The sequence below is a fragment of the Salarias fasciatus genome, chromosome 20 (assembly GCF_902148845.1).
Source record: "Salarias fasciatus chromosome 20, fSalaFa1.1, whole genome shotgun sequence".
Classification (NCBI taxonomy): domain Eukaryota; kingdom Metazoa; phylum Chordata; class Actinopteri; order Blenniiformes; family Blenniidae; genus Salarias; species Salarias fasciatus.
The window spans coordinates 21,869,646-21,888,397 of record NC_043764.1 but is presented as its reverse complement, the minus strand read 5'-3'; the positions used below and the strand labels follow the sequence as shown (position 1 = coordinate 21,888,397).

At 44.5% G+C, this 18,752-nt stretch overlaps 1 protein-coding gene across 7 annotated transcripts in view; it reads right to left on the bottom strand.

Annotated features, from left to right (window-relative positions):
- camta1a (calmodulin binding transcription activator 1a) overlaps window positions 1-18,752 on the bottom strand; it is a 307,545-nt gene that overhangs the window by 158,584 nt on the left and 130,209 nt on the right. For all 7 annotated transcript variants that reach the window (XM_030119532.1, XM_030119523.1, XM_030119524.1 and 4 more), the window contains one exon: window positions 13,563-13,630. In XM_030119532.1, the coding sequence (XP_029975392.1) occupies window positions 13,563-13,630 (68 nt within the window). The remainder of the gene's footprint in view (window positions 1-13,562; window positions 13,631-18,752) is intronic.

The following is an 18,752-nucleotide window of genomic DNA, read 5'->3' as shown; positions in this document are numbered from 1 at the left end:
TTCCCTATGCACAAAGCGAGAGGCTCACACCCATGACTGATCTCTATTAAATTACATGGATTAAATCAGAGATCCTTAATTAGGCCCCAATAAAAGCGTCATGTGGCTTTTGAAACCTCTGAGCATGCCATGATTGGATAAAAATGTGAAAACATACTAAATGAAATTGGTTTACCGCTGAGTGTGCGCCCCATGACTCTTGAGTGGAGCGGCAAAGCAGGGGGAAATAAAGTGAGGAGAAATAAGTAAGAGAGCGAGCGAAAGAGAGAGGGAGACAGAGAGAGACAGACGCAGATGCACAGAAAGGGCAAGAGGGGAGTCTCAGGGCGAGTCACACCTCTTGCCTCAGAAAAGCTCTTAAATTCCATGTGCGACCTGAGGGAGGGACCTCTAAAGAGTCGGCCTAAGATGCTGTGATACAGAATCTGACTGTTACCGAGCAGTGAGCTAATACAGGCTGCCATGGGCCACACTGAGGAGTGCTCCAGACATGGCACACGGACTCCTGGAGACCGGACAACCGTCGCATGCATTCATTATATGTGTAGGCACAGGACAAACGCGCGCACGCGCACTCACACTTATAAACACTCAAGGACACACGTCTGGGACTTGTGCCTCTCTAAAAACTGGAGCGTAATGCTTCCCTGCTCCTCTGGACCCTTGCATAGTCTAGTGTCAGGATGGCCAAAAGCTTTTAAGTGCTTTAAAATCATAATAACCCTAATGCTTTGTCTCCCCCCTGTGAGCGCTGTGTTTGTCAGTAAGAAATGAATTGCAATTGAAATAGATGCAGCGATGGGGGATGCTCAGACAGTTTGGGGGATGCTTGGGATTCGGCATCTGTGAAGGCATTAAGGAGCGAGCAGAGAATAAACAGGCTCCCATGATGTGCTACGCAGCGGCGGGGAAAGTCGGAGAAAGGCAAGAAGAAAAACTGCAAACACATTCAGGAGCAGAGCACACACTGGGCTCCTTAGTCTGCACCCCCCCCCCCCCCCCCCCCCCCCCCCGCTCTTCTTGGGCATCAGCTTGTTATGTTGTTTGTGATGTTTCTATTTTTGAGAACATGAGATTGAGAAAAAAAAAAAAGAAAAAAGAAAAAGAATCACAGATCAACTGCAACAATGCATCGCAGGAAATAGTAAGCACACAAACAAAAACAGCTCCCAACAATCTTCCCACTCGCCACTAATCCTCTCATGCCCTAATTGCGGGTGCAGTCACCTCCGTGTATCACTTCTTCAAGGAGAGACAGAGCAATAGAACTGAGGCTGCTGTGGGAAAAGACCACCCCGTCTTTACCCTCCACATGATTCCTCCAGCAGAAGACACCAGAACGGTAGGTGGTACTCTCTCTCCATTACATTTCACTTTTATCTCACTTCCCCTTTGCCTCTCCATCTTCCTGTCATTTCTCGCTCTCTCTTCTCGCGCCCTCTCCTCCTTCAACTGTAAACCGCCTAAGGTGATTATGGATTGTGATGGTGGTGGGTTGTAAAGGCGAATCCTTGTCTTTGTTTGCTTAAAATAGGTTTAATATACAATACAATAAAGCTGAGAAGCTTTGTGAGGTTGTAAACATGGGTTGTGATACCCAAAAAAACAAAAACTAACAGGTAATATAAGCCAGTATAATGCCGGGGGGGAATATACACAGACTTTTTAGGCCTACCACAAAGTGAGCAGCACATTATTCCCTGGGATTTTCCCTGGAAAAAATACTGAATTATATCACAGAAAGCTCATAATAAAAACATCCAAGGCTGATCAAGATTATATCGACAGCTGAACATACATTTTTTTAGTTTTGAAGAATACGCAAAGCAAAATAACACATTGATATCTTTCCTTATTGTTTCAATCCATTATATACAATACAGATGAGAAGCTTTTTTAATGGATGTCAACATGGGATTTTAAACATAAAACAGCCAATAGAAGTCAGCTGAATACAGTGAGGATGATGTGGGTTTGTAGACCTCTCAGGAAATTAGCAAAACATCTCCTTGGACTTACGCACAGCTTTTCAGCTTTCAGGAGGAAGATTTTTGAAGTGAAAGGCTTGTGCCACACTAAAACCAAACTCCACACAGGTACCCAACATTAACCAACACTGCTACAATTTCAACTTGTAATTTGATCCAGTGAGTTCACCTCTCCAACAAAAGTTGTACCTTTGAGCCTGACTTTGAAAACACCATGAGTTGAAAATACACAAGTTGAAAAGTTTGAGTTCAGATAGTTTGGAAAAGTGGACAAAAGCCACTCGGCTGCGATAGAAAAGCACTTCAGGCTCGATGTTAAGGCGTTAAATCTCCAAATGTCTGAGTATTTTCATATATACTGAATCAGTTAAAACATATTATTATTTGACCACTGAGTTTTGATAATAGTGATGCTGATGACCGTCTTGTTGACGTCTTCAAAGTTTAAGAAGCTTCTCTGACCACTGACGTTATTAGTGGACACTATTATCCATCCATCTATTCATTCAATTTCTATCCCGATTCATTCAACCCAGGGTTGCAGGAACTCCCTGGTCCTAATGTCAAACGTATGAATGTACTAATATTTTTATTTTGTTGGATACAGTCTGCCGGGTACCTCTTTAAAAAAAACTTTGATATCAATGATGTTTTTACCTTGTTAAAAAACAGACAAAAAAAAAAAAAAAATGCAGCCAATCCCAGCTGACTGTGGGTGAAAGCAGGGTACATCCTGAACCGGAGAAAAGCTCGCTATGAGGTGAGAGTGCCAACCACTCGGCTACTGTGCAGCCAGCACTATCTTCCTGGTAAATTAAATTGCTTGTGGGTTAGTACTCAGAGCCCATAGTGTAGTAAAAAGGGTGTCTTAATACTTAAAGGTTGAGTTAGTAACTGGCTAAACAGTATGATGCTCGGGCAACAGACGTTGGAAGATTGGTTTGTCTCTTTGCCAACATGCCTCGCTAACAGTCACTTTTGCTACTTTGTTTGAATAATTCTCAAAAGACTTCAGCTGTCTGATAGAAAAGGGCTGGTCCATTACCTCGAGCACAGCAGCTTCTCAGGGGGGTAACATCACTGAACTAGACTAATCACAGTTTATTAATCCCCTTGGGGAGATTCCTTTTTCCTGCATTCACCCAGACTATTTGTACGATGCAGTGGGCAGCTACATTAGTGTGTTCAGGGGAGCTTAAAGAGGGTCAGGGCTCTTTCTTAGGGACCCACAGTGTTGACCTATCTGCTGTGGGATTGCAACTTGCAAACTTCTGATCCCAAGTCAGCCAATCACTTGTCGGTCACAGTTCGTTCAAACCAACAGTCAAGATATCGCTCACCTTTTTCAGTGCATCAAAAATACACCATCCTCACGTGGAGCTTCTAATCACTTGCGCTTAATATATTTAGTGACATAATAACATTGTTTTGACTCTTCCTGTATAAATATAATGTATTGAAATGAATTCCTGCAGAACTGAAAACATAGGTAGGTGGTTCAACACCCGCTGGCGGGCTGCTGTCCACAGTGGCTGGCGCTCCTCACCAACATCAATCATACCAGGTCTTCTTATCAGTAGGATATACAGGAAATCAAACACACTCACCGGGGACACATTAAAACAGGCTAATAAACTCTGTGCCATTTGATTTTGCTCAATCAAAAACACTATCATTCAGCGAAACAGAATTCTGCACCGCAGGCCTCAGAGGAAGATGCAACAAAGCAGCCAGCGACTGGTGGCTGGCTGGCTGTGTTTTGTCTGAACAGTGTTGCTACTGATGGGAGGACTGCATTGGAGCCGAGCCATGCCAACCATTACAGCGTCCCACTATTCTTCTCTCTAGTTTCTTTCTTCCTCTCTCGCTTTCTCTCTCGCAGCGTGTCTATATGTCTTTCTCTCTCTCTCTCTCTCTCTCTCTCTCTCTCTCTCTCTCTCTCGCTCTCTCTCTCTCACTCGGGCACAAAAACCAGGGTGCACATTAGGTGCTGGTGCTGCACATTTGATGCTTGGCTGTCACTGTATCATTGTCTGGTGACATAAAGCGCAGTAAAGCACTGAGCAGTGATGAAGTGGAGAGGTTTTAAACCTGCGCTCACTGGCACATTTCTTGCCTTTCAACCAATGTCATTTGGAGAGTGTCATCATCCCAGTGTGAATGAGAGTGGCCAACCTCCCCATCCCCAAAACACTAAGGCGAGAACGAAAGAAAGAAAAGGATCTTCCTCCGTGGCAGAGCTTGCCCCATTATTCTGCTGGAGGCTTGATTAGACAGAGGGGGTAATTTACGAGACACTTCATTGCCAATTCAACGGGCACATCACCTGTAAATAATTGAAACCCTTCATGTCCATTCCGACATAATCATATCGCTATCATGTTAATGTATCCAGAGGTGCTTTCCTTTGGGTCAGGCGCAGGACTACCTTAAATCTTGGCTGACCTGTCTTCATAACTCTTCCAAGTGCCAACCTCCAGCAAACAGAAAAAAAAATAAAGATGATTGACTACTCTGAAAAATGATGAAAAATTTAAAATACAGTAAACAAATAAAAAGAGACTTTGCAGCACCGGAGCAGTGGGATGGAGGTGAAGGGCACATATTTTGCGGCGGTTTGTTAATTATTTTTTCTTAATGTGTGTGGTTAAGAAAGATTCATCATCATCTCATTTATTTATCTCCCTCTGAGTTCCATCATTCAAGCTGTAGTTAAGAAAAAACAGCAAGATTTGAAAAGTAGGAGCTATTACAATAAGTTCCTGGAGACAAGGAGATTGAGAGAAATCAAACCCTTTGCCTTTTATTGTAGGGAATTGTATCATTGTGGGAATTGTCTCTCTCAAACACCCTTAATTATACCAGTGTTTAAAAAAATTGATGTTGAATTGATAGCTATTTTTCTTACTTCATTTTAAAAATGTCATGAATATTAATTAATCCAATCTCAAATGGTTCTCACCTTTCCTTCTGCGCACTCCTCTGACAAAAAGAGTTGAATAATTTATCAATTGACTTATATTTGAATTGATTAATTCACTAATGCAAAATTAATACCTGGCTATCCTGCATATTACACTCGCTCTATCCTCTAGTATCTTTAATGAAGAAGCTGAAGTAGTAAGGGTCTGCCTTGAGTAAAGTACTGACTGAGGAAGCAGACAGGGGTATCTATCTAATACAAATGTGATAGCGATGTTTTATCACAGCAGAGTTGTACAAGTGAGAAGTAAGTGTTTCAGGGAGAATGAGAGTGCAGTTTTCTGTGTTTTTCACAAAAAAAAAAAAAAAAAACAACAATTAAATGGGTAGCATACAGGGAGCGATGAAAACAAACTGTGGAGGTCAGCCAGATGGGTGAAGGGCACAAGTAGAGTAAATAAAGTGGCTGTGAACCTGAATATTTTCTGTATATTCCCGGCTTTGATGCAGAACGCACATGGCAAGCCAGGTTGTTGCTCTTTCTGGGTTGTTAAATGACGAGAAGGTGCACGGGGTCAGTCCTGCCATTTGACGTTTTTACACATTTAATGGTGCCACATGGCAACTCATCATCCGCTGTACTTCCTGTACTGGGAAGCTCTGTTGGGGCGTAGAAATGGGACAGAATGTGTGCCAGTGTGTGTGTGCGTGCGCGCGCCTGTGTGTTTATGCACACTCATGTCGTGCCTGTTCTTTGCTGGTGATTCACCCAGCTCCCTGGCAGCCATCCAGGACCTATTTTCTCCTTCTCTTTACATAACAGCAAACAGTATCATTGAAGCAGTGTGTCCTGTCCTTTCTCCTCTTCCTCCCCCTCCTCCTCCACCTCTTCTTGTTCCTTTGCCACTTCCTGCTCTTCCTTTACCCCTATCCTCCACCTTCCTGTATGTGTGGGAGCTTTTAGGACCATGTTTTGCTCTGTTGCGTTACTGTACAACTCACTGGGTTGTGAAGTGGCCGGTCCGAGGGAGGAACAGACGTTCTGCGACCACACCCTCGGCACAAAGCAGCTGACCAGATCCGATGATATAAGGCATGAAAAAGTGCGTGGGATGGAAAGCCATTTTTTGCCTGAAATGCCCCCTAGGGCTTTTTTAAAGGCCCAGGATGTGCTATCCGTTACACCATATGCCTACAGGACAGCACCCAGCTGGGCACCAGGGCATGATGGGCTGAAAATAGGGACTTGCAGTCACAATCTTCATCGTAGCGGCCAACATACGGGCACTTGGAACCAACGGAGCAGTGTGACAGGGTGGATGGGAACGGTACAAGAGTGGGTGGAGAGCAGAGGGGGATGAAAATAGAAAATTAAGGAGGTAAAGGGAGATGAGCTGAGGAGAGCTTAGTTTGCGGGGAGGTGTGAGGGTGAGGAGTGAGGCAGGCTAAGGCAGCGTGTCCGAGTGTTGTGAGTGTCAGGGTGTGTAGGAGAGAAGTGTAGGCAGGGTTTAGTGTCTGGACCGCTCAGTGACTCAGGTGTGAATAATACGTTTGGTCTACTTTGCGTGTGTAAGAGAGAGAACCGGCGAGAGAGGGGCTGGAGGGAGCGAGAGAGAGAGAGAGAGAGAGAGAGAGAGAGGGAAAGAGCAGTGAAGTGAGGGGTCGGCCTCGGGCTGGTCGTCTATGTGTCTCGGTGGCTGAGGGTGAGCTCAGCTGTGGCCTGCTCCACGACAGCCAGCCTGCACGCTGCTCACCGGTGCAGAAGCGCTAATTGAATTAAGTCTTTATTATCAGGCTGCAGAGGCAGCACTTCTCCCCATCTCGGCCCGCTTGGCTGACACTTTCTCCTTGAACACCTGCTTGACATCAACTTCCTCCTCTATTTATTTATCCCCTCTCTCCTGCGGCCAGCTACTGGCGGCACTCCTTCCTCCCCTCCACCTCCTTTTCCATATTGGCATGCCGAGCAGCGCTTTGTGTGCTCAGTTTTCATACCGCTTTTTTGTCTATCCACACAGTTCAGTAGTGCTTCTCAAACCAGGATAGCCTGGCTTTGATACGTCTGCCACAGCTCCAGACTTTACTGACTATTACCATACAAAAAGGGACACATAATAAAAAGGATTAATTCCGAGGACCGACCCTGCCCTTCTTGGCCTTCAGCAGTGGCCCCGTTGAGTGCGGAGAGAACAAAGGCGATAAAGCTAGATGATGTTCTATGTTCTCTTGAATGGTCTCTGGTGGGCAAGCTGGCCAGGGTAATATACAGCAGCTGGGATGCGAACTAACATATATCTCGTCTCCTGTCCATTTCCACTAGCCTCAGGCTCAGGCTGCTTCCCTAGGCTCGGCTTGGGCATTACTTTAGAGGACAGACAAACAAGAGGCACTATTAAGTTGGCTAGGAGTCTGAGGCCCAGGCACTTGGCACAGCACTAGCTGTAATCTATTGACCGTTTGCATTCTCCCTCCCATGCCCCAAAACCACAGGACTTTTCTCTATCTGTCAGCTGAATCCATTGCTCACCTCCCTCCATCTCTATCTGCTGTTTACCCACTCTATTTTTCTCTTTTTTCTTCTCCTCACCCTATGTCAGCTCAATCCCCCTCTATTCCATCTTTCCCTGGCTCTTTCGTCTATTTGCGTAAATCCTCTCCCCCCTCACTCCTTCTCCTCCTCACCCCATCCATCACTATTCCTCCCATCTCCATCTCGTCTGTTCGCTTCTCTTATCGACATGTTTCCATTTTCTAAACTGCTCTCGCTCAATCATATTCACTCTTCCTTCAATGACGATTTTTCATTTTCTCTCTTTCATTCACTCTTACTTCATGCTCCCTGGGCTCACCTCACTCCTGTCCTCTTCGCTCTCCCTGGTGGGCTCTATGTCACCCAGCCCACAAGGCCCCAGGTGGGCATAGCTGTCCTTGTCAGCGCTGTTGACTGTGGGTGGAAGCAGCAGGGTACAGCGTCCTCCAGAGTCTGACACAACGGGGCAAACGAGTGTCACCATGCAATAATCTAAACTTTAACTTGTGCGGAGATGGGAGGAGGAATAGATGTAGGACAGGCCGGAGAGAGAAGGTGCTCAAAGTAGTTCAGACATATTCATTTCATTAATTTCAGTGTTCTTGTCAGATACCTGCATCATTTATGCCTTAGTTTCCCTCTTCATCACTATTTTTTTTTTTTTTTTTATATTGTGCCTTACTTTGACTCTTTTTCTCCTGCCATGCCTCTCCTCTCTCGTTCTCTGTCTCGCTCCTGCTGCTCCTGTCCTTTTCCACTCTCCTCTGAAACTCTGCCAGCCAACGAGTGCCACAAAGCATTAGGACCAAACACTATCAGACGCCCTTCTCAGGCACATCCTACACATCACAACTCACTCTCTCTCTCTCACACACACACACGCACACGCAAACACACAGGCGCACACAGAAAGTCCAGCACCCCCTCACACCATTCGCCAGACTTGGTGACAGGAGCAGAGTTTACACATAGGCCTAGGGAGGTCTTATTCACAGTGGCAGATTCATCCAGATACAATCTCCCTCATAAAAAAAACACACACGCGCACACACACCGAGCCTCACCCCCACACACATTTGCACAGACACATGCACGCACACAAGTTTTCAGACCTTTCAGGGAAAAACCAATAACTTACATAATTTTCTGAATTTTTAACAAACACGCTTCGGACTGAAACCATACTACTTCCTGAGCCCAACAGCTCACCCCGATTTTAACTCCAGTCCAACATTCCAACAAGACTTCATCTCAAAAATGAATGCTGTACATCACTGGGACTTGAAGGGAATGTTTTCTTTGTCCCCATAAATCACACACGTCTCCATAAAATGAAGGCGTTAAGAGATTGCCATAACTACATGTAGGTGAAACACACACACACACACACACACAGACACCTGCTTTTTCATGACTTTAGGGGGCTTCACGTTAACCTACATAATTTCCAACTGACATACTCTCACCCTAAGCCATATCTATTACTTACCTGACTCTGACTCTAACATTTGCCTCACCTGAAATGTCATCACTTCAAAATGTTTTTCAATACGGTGAGATGATATTTACTTCTCTGTTAGACAAAACCTCACACTAACAACCTGGAGCCTAAAGCTAAAGGGACGGGATGACTGTTCTCAAACAAGAGTGTGTGAAAAGACACAAGTACTTGTAATTTTGGTAAAACACACCCAAACACACACACACACACACACATTAAGTTTCCATGCCTTCATGTGACATTGCACTGACTTGCATTCAGTTCTTCCGTACTTAGAGTGAACCCTGGTCATAACCATTAGCATAACCTTAACCCAAACCCCACTGTAGTCTAACATTAAAACAGGTTTTCACCTAAAAATGTAATGATTTTCCTCAAGGGAACACACTTTTATCCCCCCACAAGGACGACGAGACCCCATTAGGTGTGTAAACAGATTTAGGTGCAACAATGCACATTCCGATACACACACTCATACGCACGCACACACGTACACACACAGCATACACAACCATACAATTTAATTTGAAATTACACACACACACACACACACACACACGCACGCCTCAGTACATTGATGAATGTCTGTATACGTTCATCCTCATTGAAGAGCTGTAATGCACAGTCACGGTCTCGCAAGCTCACAGACACACTGTGTGCGTCCGCACGAGTAGATTTCCGTCGGATACACAAGACTAAACACAATCCCCTCTATCTGTTTCTTTCTTACAGTCACACATGCACAGAGATCTGTACAAATTCGCTGGCTCCATACACAATGGCAAACACCGTACACAATGGCAAACAAACAGTCATTAGTAGATTTCAGGCTGCCTCTCAGTTCTGCTCCGCTCTGTTGTTGGTGTACCCGCGCCTCTGGGGTGGCGCCACTGCTGTAGGTTTTAATAAAAGCATTGTCTTTGGAAGCTGTCTAAAGGGACTTGGTTTCATTTTGGAGGGCTGCTGCTGCCGTTGCTGTTGCTTGGATGTGGGAGGAGAGAGGGCTATTGCGCTGGGACATGGGGGCGGCTAGGTTCAGTGTCACTGCAGGCCCCTCCAAGGACTGGTGCTTATTGTTTGATAGTTTCAATATACAATGTGTGGGTGTGTATGTGTGTGAGATGGAGAAAAAGAGGGTGTGCTACGTGGTCACACAAGCACATGTGTAAATTTATGCCTCCCAAACTGGTACAGAAGTCAAAGCAAATCGCTGACACAACTCACCACTTCAACTTTCCAGCAGATGTAACACGTCTACTGTATCTTTGTGTTCTATGAGAGAGATTATATAAATAAACACACACGACAGGCGTCGAAGCACTCTCTCTCTCTGGTGTTTTGAAATGGGTTGCTGTTAACCAATCCTATAAAATAAACAGTGGAGACGAGAAAACATTAATGTGCAACTGCTCCTCCATGAAACCATGCGATGTTCGGGGGGATGCTCAGGATAACGAGCCATCGCTATACGACACACAGGTGTCCATTAGCTCTTTGGGCTGACCAATCTGTGACACCATTGAGTCAATAGTTACTCCATCTGTCAGCATTCAAACACCTCTGAAAAAGCCCCTGGAGGAGACATTTGTGTCATTTATGATGGACAATGAATGTCTGCTCTCAACAGGAGCACAATGTTACACCCATGATGAGGTCAAATCAAACGTTATTGCCTAGATTTGATACTGCAATTCTTCTCCATGCTTACGTTTTTACCCTGTTCCCACAGGCGCCTTCAGATCCCATCGGCTGAAGCAACATGGACACATCTTTAAAAAGGCAAGAGGAAAGAATGAGTATAGCTATCTGCGAAGGATGCAGCAGAGGAAAAGCCTAATTGTCCCTTTAAGTGTGTTCCCTCCTGTGGAGTGAAGGTGCGGGGTAACGGCCATCTTAAATCACAGCCTGGCCGTGGCCTTCATTAAAGCCATAATGCCAGGCTCTCCCTTTAATGGAAATGGAAGCAAGCGAGGCTGTGGGTGTAAATTAAAGTGTAAGGCCTGAGTAGGGAAAGATTTCCCCAGCTCTGACAGGTGCGGCCTGAATTAGCTGTAGTGCTGTTCAAGCAGTCAGTGGGAGAACACTGGTATTGATTTTAAGCACTGTTGCACTTCCTATCTGAAAGGGAATGTGTATTACTAGAGCTAAGCACATCAATCACTCAGCATACCACCACTCTCCCCTGGCATGCCTTAGATTTTGAAATGATAAACAAAGGGAAACAGACCCAAACAGAAGACAGCGCTGGCTGGACTGCTACTGTACCAGCGTTGCTCACGTGTGCCACAGCGGGAGCCAGGTAAAACTCTGAGCATGTATGCAATCGGTTCCCTTGATTATATCTTCCTCGTGTTGACAGCATGCCATATCTATTCAGCCCATGTCCTGCATCGCGTGTCACCTTGGTCAAACAGCTGGCGTCAGCTTCTTCAGCTCTGGCTGTGGCCCACTCCCATGTTTATGACCTGCATGTGTCAGAGTTGTTACATGCATGCAGTGCAGCCATGCAGTGCTGTGCCGCTCTGTGCACGACCCTGCTGCTTATCTCTGCCTCCCATCACATCCTGTTGACCCGTGCTGAAGGCGCTGGCTGGGCGAGAATTAGCCTACTTAGCCTATTTCCCACAGGGGTCAACCCACACACAGACGTGTGGACAGCACACCCACAGTCGGATGAGCTCAGGCCCACCCGCACTCAAAGATGTGCCATGACAAATGATAAGGCAGCACTTAACCACAGGTGTCCCAAGCATGACCTTTCACCCGTGGCCTTGAACAGAAAGCTTTTCATACAGAGGCCAGCCATCAATCAGCTCCCATCAATCACACACATATACGCCACATCCTTTCACTCTCCCCCAACCTTTCTTGGCCTCAACATCCATCACTACAACCTACCCTTTCACTGACATCTGGAAAAATACAAGCACTTCACAACCTTTCTCCCCGACTCCCCTTGTTTGGAAAACACACACGCTGCAAACGCACACATCTTGTCCTGCGGCTCCTCTTATACATGGGATGTGTTGTCAGGTGATCTCTAGGTGTGCACTCTGAGCTGCTCCCTGGTGACACATCGAAGATATCAGCACCTGCTCTGAGACATGACATGGGGTTGAAATCCCCGAGCACACTGGGGGACAAGTGTATGACAGACAGCCGGTGGTGACACACTGCGGCCACGGGCATCCTGAGGACAGGACGGCTAGGAAACTCACGGAATTTAAAGTCTTTCCCGTCACAGCCGTTTTTTTTTTGTTTTTTTTTTTAAGTTGAGGACAGGATTGTGACATTTATAATTCTTGAGCATCAAAAAGATGGGCGCTTTTACTCTTTTTTTCTTTTTCAACTTCAGCCCCTTTACATAAATTCGTGAAGGTCATTCACCACTCCACAGTGAGATAAGAGCACATGTATATTCCGCAGAGAGTAATAAAGGTGACTCTAATACCAACTGCATAGGCTGCATCTCATGTTTAATTAAGCCTGACACAGGTTTCACTTTTGGTCAGTAGGAAACCAAAGGCTTGGTAAAGAAGGGGCATTCTTGATAGGGGGGAGAGAAAAAAAAAAACAGGTGAGCTCAGTGCTCATTCGGCCTGTAATTACACCAGAGAACATATTCTAATTGGCAGTGTCTTTATGCAGAACTATTATCAATGTCCCTCTGAGGCAGGGGGAAAAAAGGAGGGGCGGGGAGAGGGATGTGAGCAATGGGTTCTATGTCAGTAAGCCCAGGGTCCATTTACACATGGATGAGGATTGCTAATAATGCCAGCATGGCGAGCACAGCTCACAGAGAGAAGACAGATAACGGAAAGGTTTAACACATCTCGGCTGATTCCAAATGCATGAACATGTAAACTTTAGTTAAAAAAAAAAAAAAAGGGATTTTGTGTGTTCAGGCCATTTGCTGGAGCGATGAATTTACTTTGTGTGCTGCAGAAATACTTAAAACAGCCCAGGCATGTCCATCCTGGACATACTCAAACAAAGAGCTGCGAACATATGTAGAGGATTACGGTTGCTGGTTGCCTTCAACATGCTACATAATTTCGTTGAAGCTATTCAAACATGCAGCTGCTTAAAAATCATACATGTCCAACTTTGCTGAAAACTGTGTGGGAAATCGGCCTCCACTATATGTGCCGGCATTTATTAACAAAACAAATTAAATGCAACGCTGGTGCATGTATTCTATTTTAAATATCACAGTAGCTCTTGGCATTTTGTTCAACATGTGGGCGTAACGTCTGACCTAGACAGCTGAGTGGCGACTGTGCAGATAGATAGAAACACATTAACTGAGCATTCAAAGCAGATGCTGCAACAGTGCACGGTATGTTAATTGATGCGCTAAAAGGCAATTATTCGTTAATATTAATAGTTTTATCATTTAACTGCAAACTGTAAAGTTTTCTGAATAGCCATCAGCAGCTTGTAATTTTAAACATCCTGCACCGTATTTGAAGGTGGCTGCAAGCTGTGCAAAAGGGAAAGTGTCCAGAGAGAGAGAAAATATGTAAAAGAAATGGAAATTGTGGCTCCCAGAATGTATTACTTGTAGGGGCAATAATTCTTAACTTATGTCTTAAAGAGGGCAGAAGTGTAATTGTCTTACCTTGTTTTAGGGGATGTCGTTAGCCATTCTTCATGCTTTTCGAATGTTATCAAGTAAGCTGCGATCTCCTGTGAAAAGGAGAGGAGAGGAGAGAGGCAAGGAGTGAGGCTTAGATATGTCATCTTTAATCACAGTTCTCTTGTGTTTGTAATACATCGGTGAGACTGCTTCATTGATATTCAGACGGTCTAACCAGCAGCACAAACACAGGAAAAGACGGAAACGGGGGCAGTGTCGGGGAGTTCAGGCAGGTAAATGCAGACTGGTAAAAGTAAAATGAAAGACAGAAGTGGAATGCAGCTGAGGTCAGATCATCTTCTGAGACCATCTGTGTTACAAAGGCTTTGATCAAGTTCTCCTCTGAGGACATCAAGGTGCTCTCATGAAGATTGACGTCTCTGTGTTTCAGAGTGAGCGGCTTTTAACATTTTTGGTCCGATCCTCCCCCAAATCCCTTTGATCTGCCCTTGACACTCCTCTATGGATCAATCCACTCTTTAACCTTTGAATAATAATTACACGCCAGTCTCACAATATTGACATGCGTGTGTACTGCTACTTCAGAAAAGGCTGTAGATCCTTTGGAGTCAGTTGTGTACAAAGAGATGCTATAGACACTGAAATAAAAAAAAAGAAAAAAAAAAAAAAAAGAACCCAAACTGCCACTGGCATAAATAGAGATACTTCAAACACTTTCATGTTTCCCATGCTTGCCCTGCCTACTGCATCAGTCTGAGTGTGAGGGGGAACACGCAAGACCATACCCCGCCATTTTCTCACCAAACTAATGGGCAGAAATAAAAGCACTTTGGATGCTGGTGGACAACCTAATGATTACCAGCGACAGCCAGCAATTCACTCTTCAGCACGAACATTTGTCAGGCCCTTAGAGAGCCAGACGCAAGGACGAACCTGCTGCTATCTTTCGCAGAAACATGGCCTTTTTAGTTTCAAAGGATGTGGGTCCCTCCTCACGTTGGAGTGTCAACAAACCTTAAAGAGTAAATGTGTTGTTCAAATATTGCCTGGGTTGGTCTGTGAGGCTCAAGTTAAAAAAATAAAACCTCCTCCAGGACTTTGTGTTGTTTCTTCACCTGTCCTCATGGGGCAATAATGTCGAGAAAAACAAAAAAACTTTCTCTGAAGCAGGAATTTGGAAGAAAAATATGAGTCATACTGTACGTGGTGGCACAAAGCAATCACAAAACCACCAGGTTTTGGTCTCTTTGAGACACTTTCTCCCCCGCCCTCCTTTTTCCACTTTGAATGCGCACACACTATAAAGTATGCACCGCAGCAAGAAGGCTCCCGTTGGCTCGTCGAGGCTGTGTCACGAGTGTGACCTGGCGCAGACAAAGCGCGGCGGCTATAGCCCACAGGGGTGCTGCAGGGCGCTGCGGTGTGAGGGGTTCCCGGCCTGGCAGGGGTCCCAACAGGGTGGGGGGGGGGGAGCGGTAGCATGACTGGCACTGTTGCCTCCAGGTGCAGGCTGGGAGATAATGCCGTGTTGATTAACTTCCTGTTCTCCTGCCATAACGACCGGAGGCACTGAAGCCATGACAAGATGGAGTCTTGAATTAAGGAAAAGACAGAGGGAGCAGAAGGAGGGTTGAGACTGTTAAGAGGAGCTCAGGGCTGCTCCTCTTCTGTACAAGTTTAGCTATACAATGGCCACACACACACACAACCTAAAACCTAAACCTAACATCTAACATGATGGTAAATGTAATCCCAAAAATTATGAAAATAACGCACATATACAACTCATTGCATAAAAACGTCATCAGGTTTCCTTAAGTGTTGTGTGCTCTCAGGTTTAGTTCCTTTACTTGTAAGCTATTTTGTGCAGTGTATGTTATTAGTGTCATAAGGGAAGCACATATTGATGATGAAGCCATACTAATTGATTCTATTCCAATGCACAAATACACAGACACAATGGAGCATTATTCACAACTGTGTTGTTTAAATGAGAATAAAAAACTTGTTCTGTGGATGTGATAAGATAAAAGAACATGAGACAATAGCTGCAGCAACAACAACAATAACTTACTAATAGGGTCACAATCATGTAACTTTTCTGCATACATTTATAGGCAAATTAGTCTAACAAGGCAGTGATTAGATTAATCCCTGCTATTCTGTGTTCATTTTAGGAGGGATAAACGGCAGCGGGAAGCTCCTTCAATGACCTCTGTGCCTGTTAGCGCACAGCCCCTTCCATCACTCTTCTCTTTAAAATCCACAGCCCCAGTCTCAGTGGCAGGGGATAAAATAGGAGGCCACATGGTCTCGTATTTAAAAAAAATTAAAACAAACCCCCCCAAAAAAAGCTGAAGGAAGTGCTCCTCTACCTCTGGCTCTTTGCTCGCCCCTCCCTCTCTGAACAGATGCTAGGGATTATTCCAACCCCCCGACCAGCCATAAAGGTGCAATAATCTTATGGTGAGGAAACAAACAAAAACAGACGTGCAGCCATTAAACAGCTGCAAGGAGACAAAGTTTGCATGGGCGGCATAATGAGAGGCTAGCGTGCGTTCAGGTTGAGCAAACACGCTCGCGGGTCCGTGCGAGAGGGGTGGAGGGGGAAATGGGCAAGCGGTGCGCTGAACACTGATGGTGGATCAAAGTCAAACCAGCAGCTGTCAATGGGCTCTGGACTCTATCTGCTGACCTCGCTGCCTCTGGCCTCCTCTCCGTCACTGGGGAAATATTCAGAGGAGGCTCTCTGTACACACAAGCAGCTCCTACCTCACTACCTCCCTCGCAGGTCAGAATCCACCTCATGCGAGGCTGTTTGTAGTTTTTGCTCCTTGATGCCTCCCTCGGCCGCCCAACTGACACGATCCTCGCTGGGGCTTTATCTCCAGGTGTTGTTGCGGCGAGGGCTGCATCCTGCACGGCTTAAATTAAGGCAAACTCCCTTGCAAGCTTGATCTAAATACATAACAATCAGCACAAACCAGCAGCGAACCGGAGAGTGAGTATGAGCAATACCTCCTCTAATTGACATGGCGGTTGCTACCAAAAAAAACAAAAAAAACAAAACAAAACAAAAAAAAGCCCTTTCATTTTCCAGGGGAAAGAACAACCCGAAGCTGTTTGTTGTAACCCAGCCATCTCATTTGTTTCTTTTGTCTCTGTAAAAGCTGCGACACACTGTTAGCAAAGGGGGCCGCCCCAGAACATGACAGAGCAGTCTCGCAGTTTCAGCTGATGGAGATGGAGAGCTGAGAGGGCTCGTGTGCGTGCGCTTGTGCGTGGGTGCGTGTGTGTGTTTTCATTCCACCGTGTTACAATCAGAAGGCCTGATTACTGGTTACCTGTCTGAGTCTGGCACATTATTAACATGCTCTTCAGGTGGTGTCACTCCTACACTCATCAACGTTTCACCCCCTTTAGTTCTCCCATCTCATAGCCTCCACACGCCCTCTTCTATCTCATCCATTCTTTTTTTTTTCCAACCTTTTTTTTTTAATCTTTTCTATAACCGCAGAGGCGAAAAGGAAAGCCACCATAAGAAAATTTTCATTTTAAGATGACTGGCTTTTACTGTCTCGCTTTTCAAATGATATTTTCACTCTAGAGGTACAACGTTTTTTCCAGAGAAAATCAGCTTTTGAAATGTCTACCTATTTGAAATTGGAGATGACACTAACATATTCATCCTATTTCACTTCTTTGCACCAAGACAGAGAGGGGGATATGGGAGCAAAGTGCAGCAAACTTAGAGAAATAGAAACTATTTGACATGTTCTAATTGTCTTAAGAAGATAAAACCATTATTAAGTCAACAACAGTTCCCAGGACATGATGATATCGATGGTAAAAATTTCACTTATTAGTAATATCTTTTCTAATGTTAGTCACAAAAAGCACCAATCCAAACTCAAATCCGGGCCACAGATAGAGAGTGAAGGCAGAGTCTGTAACATGAGAGGATTCACAGTAAAAACATCCCGTAATAGATTTTTATGAGGCGTGACAGTGTTTTCATCTTCAAATGAGCGCCAAAGAAAGCTTGACTGTAAAAGGTAACTTGCAAAAAGAATAATGCTGTAAATCACTGCAACGCTACATGACTTAAACCCTGACATACATCTAAAGCAGACCAGACATATACACTGCACCACACTGTGAACACGTCCTGTTATTTATGTGCGTGCAGCCCAATCATTTTTATTTTATTTTTTCTTGTTTCATAGCTTTTTAATGATTACTTTAATTCACCGTTATTGATTCTGAATGAAATGTTTGCAATGAGATTACTAAAAAATTAAAGTCATATAGGAGTAAAAACAATAATATGGATTAGTAATATAAAGGAGTAAATATAACATGTGGTGGGAGTAAACAAAATACACCAGCGGCTGATTAAATAAAAACAAACCCTGAGCAGCACTTAATGCATTAAATTTGACAATTTTCATTTGTGATTTTTAAAATGAAAACCCTTTTATTTTTTTAATGTGTACCAATAGTCTGAATTTAAAGCACATTCCACAATAATCTGATACTATTAGAATTCTAATAATAACTCTGCAGTGCACTTTAAAATGTTGACACGTCTCCAAAAATGAATGACTTCTTAAAATCAGTTTATTTTAAATGAATCGCTCGGATTTAATTTGACCTTTGCCTTCACTTTCTTCCATGAAAGTCATCCAGACAAGGCACCGGTGTTTGATGGAGATATTCCTCAGTATGGATTCACTGTCCCGGGATGACTGGAGGCTAGATTGTTTTCCCGTATCCTGTGATTCGCTCGCTCGCTACGCTCTTTGATTTATGGGAGAAAAGAGAGGCGTTGAGAGGACCAACGCTCCGGCATTTGGATGACAGGCCTGATCACTTGAAACAACTGTCGCTGTTCCATTAGAGGGAGAGATAGGAGTCTTTTGGCATTATCTCAGGACACATCAGACACCTGTCTCTAAACACCATCCATAACGTCTCCCCTCTCGCTCTGCATCCACGGTGCATTTGAGCAGCCAGAAAATCGGAAATGGGTGACATTACAAAAGTGAGAGGACATAACTCAAAGTACATTTCCTTCATTTCTAAGCCAATGTAAAAAAAAAAACAAAAAAAAAACACTCACAGTTACATCATTGTCTGAGAATTCAGTGCACTTCTTAAATCCCACAATTTACTCGATATTATGTAAAACCGCTGAGTAATGACTCATTC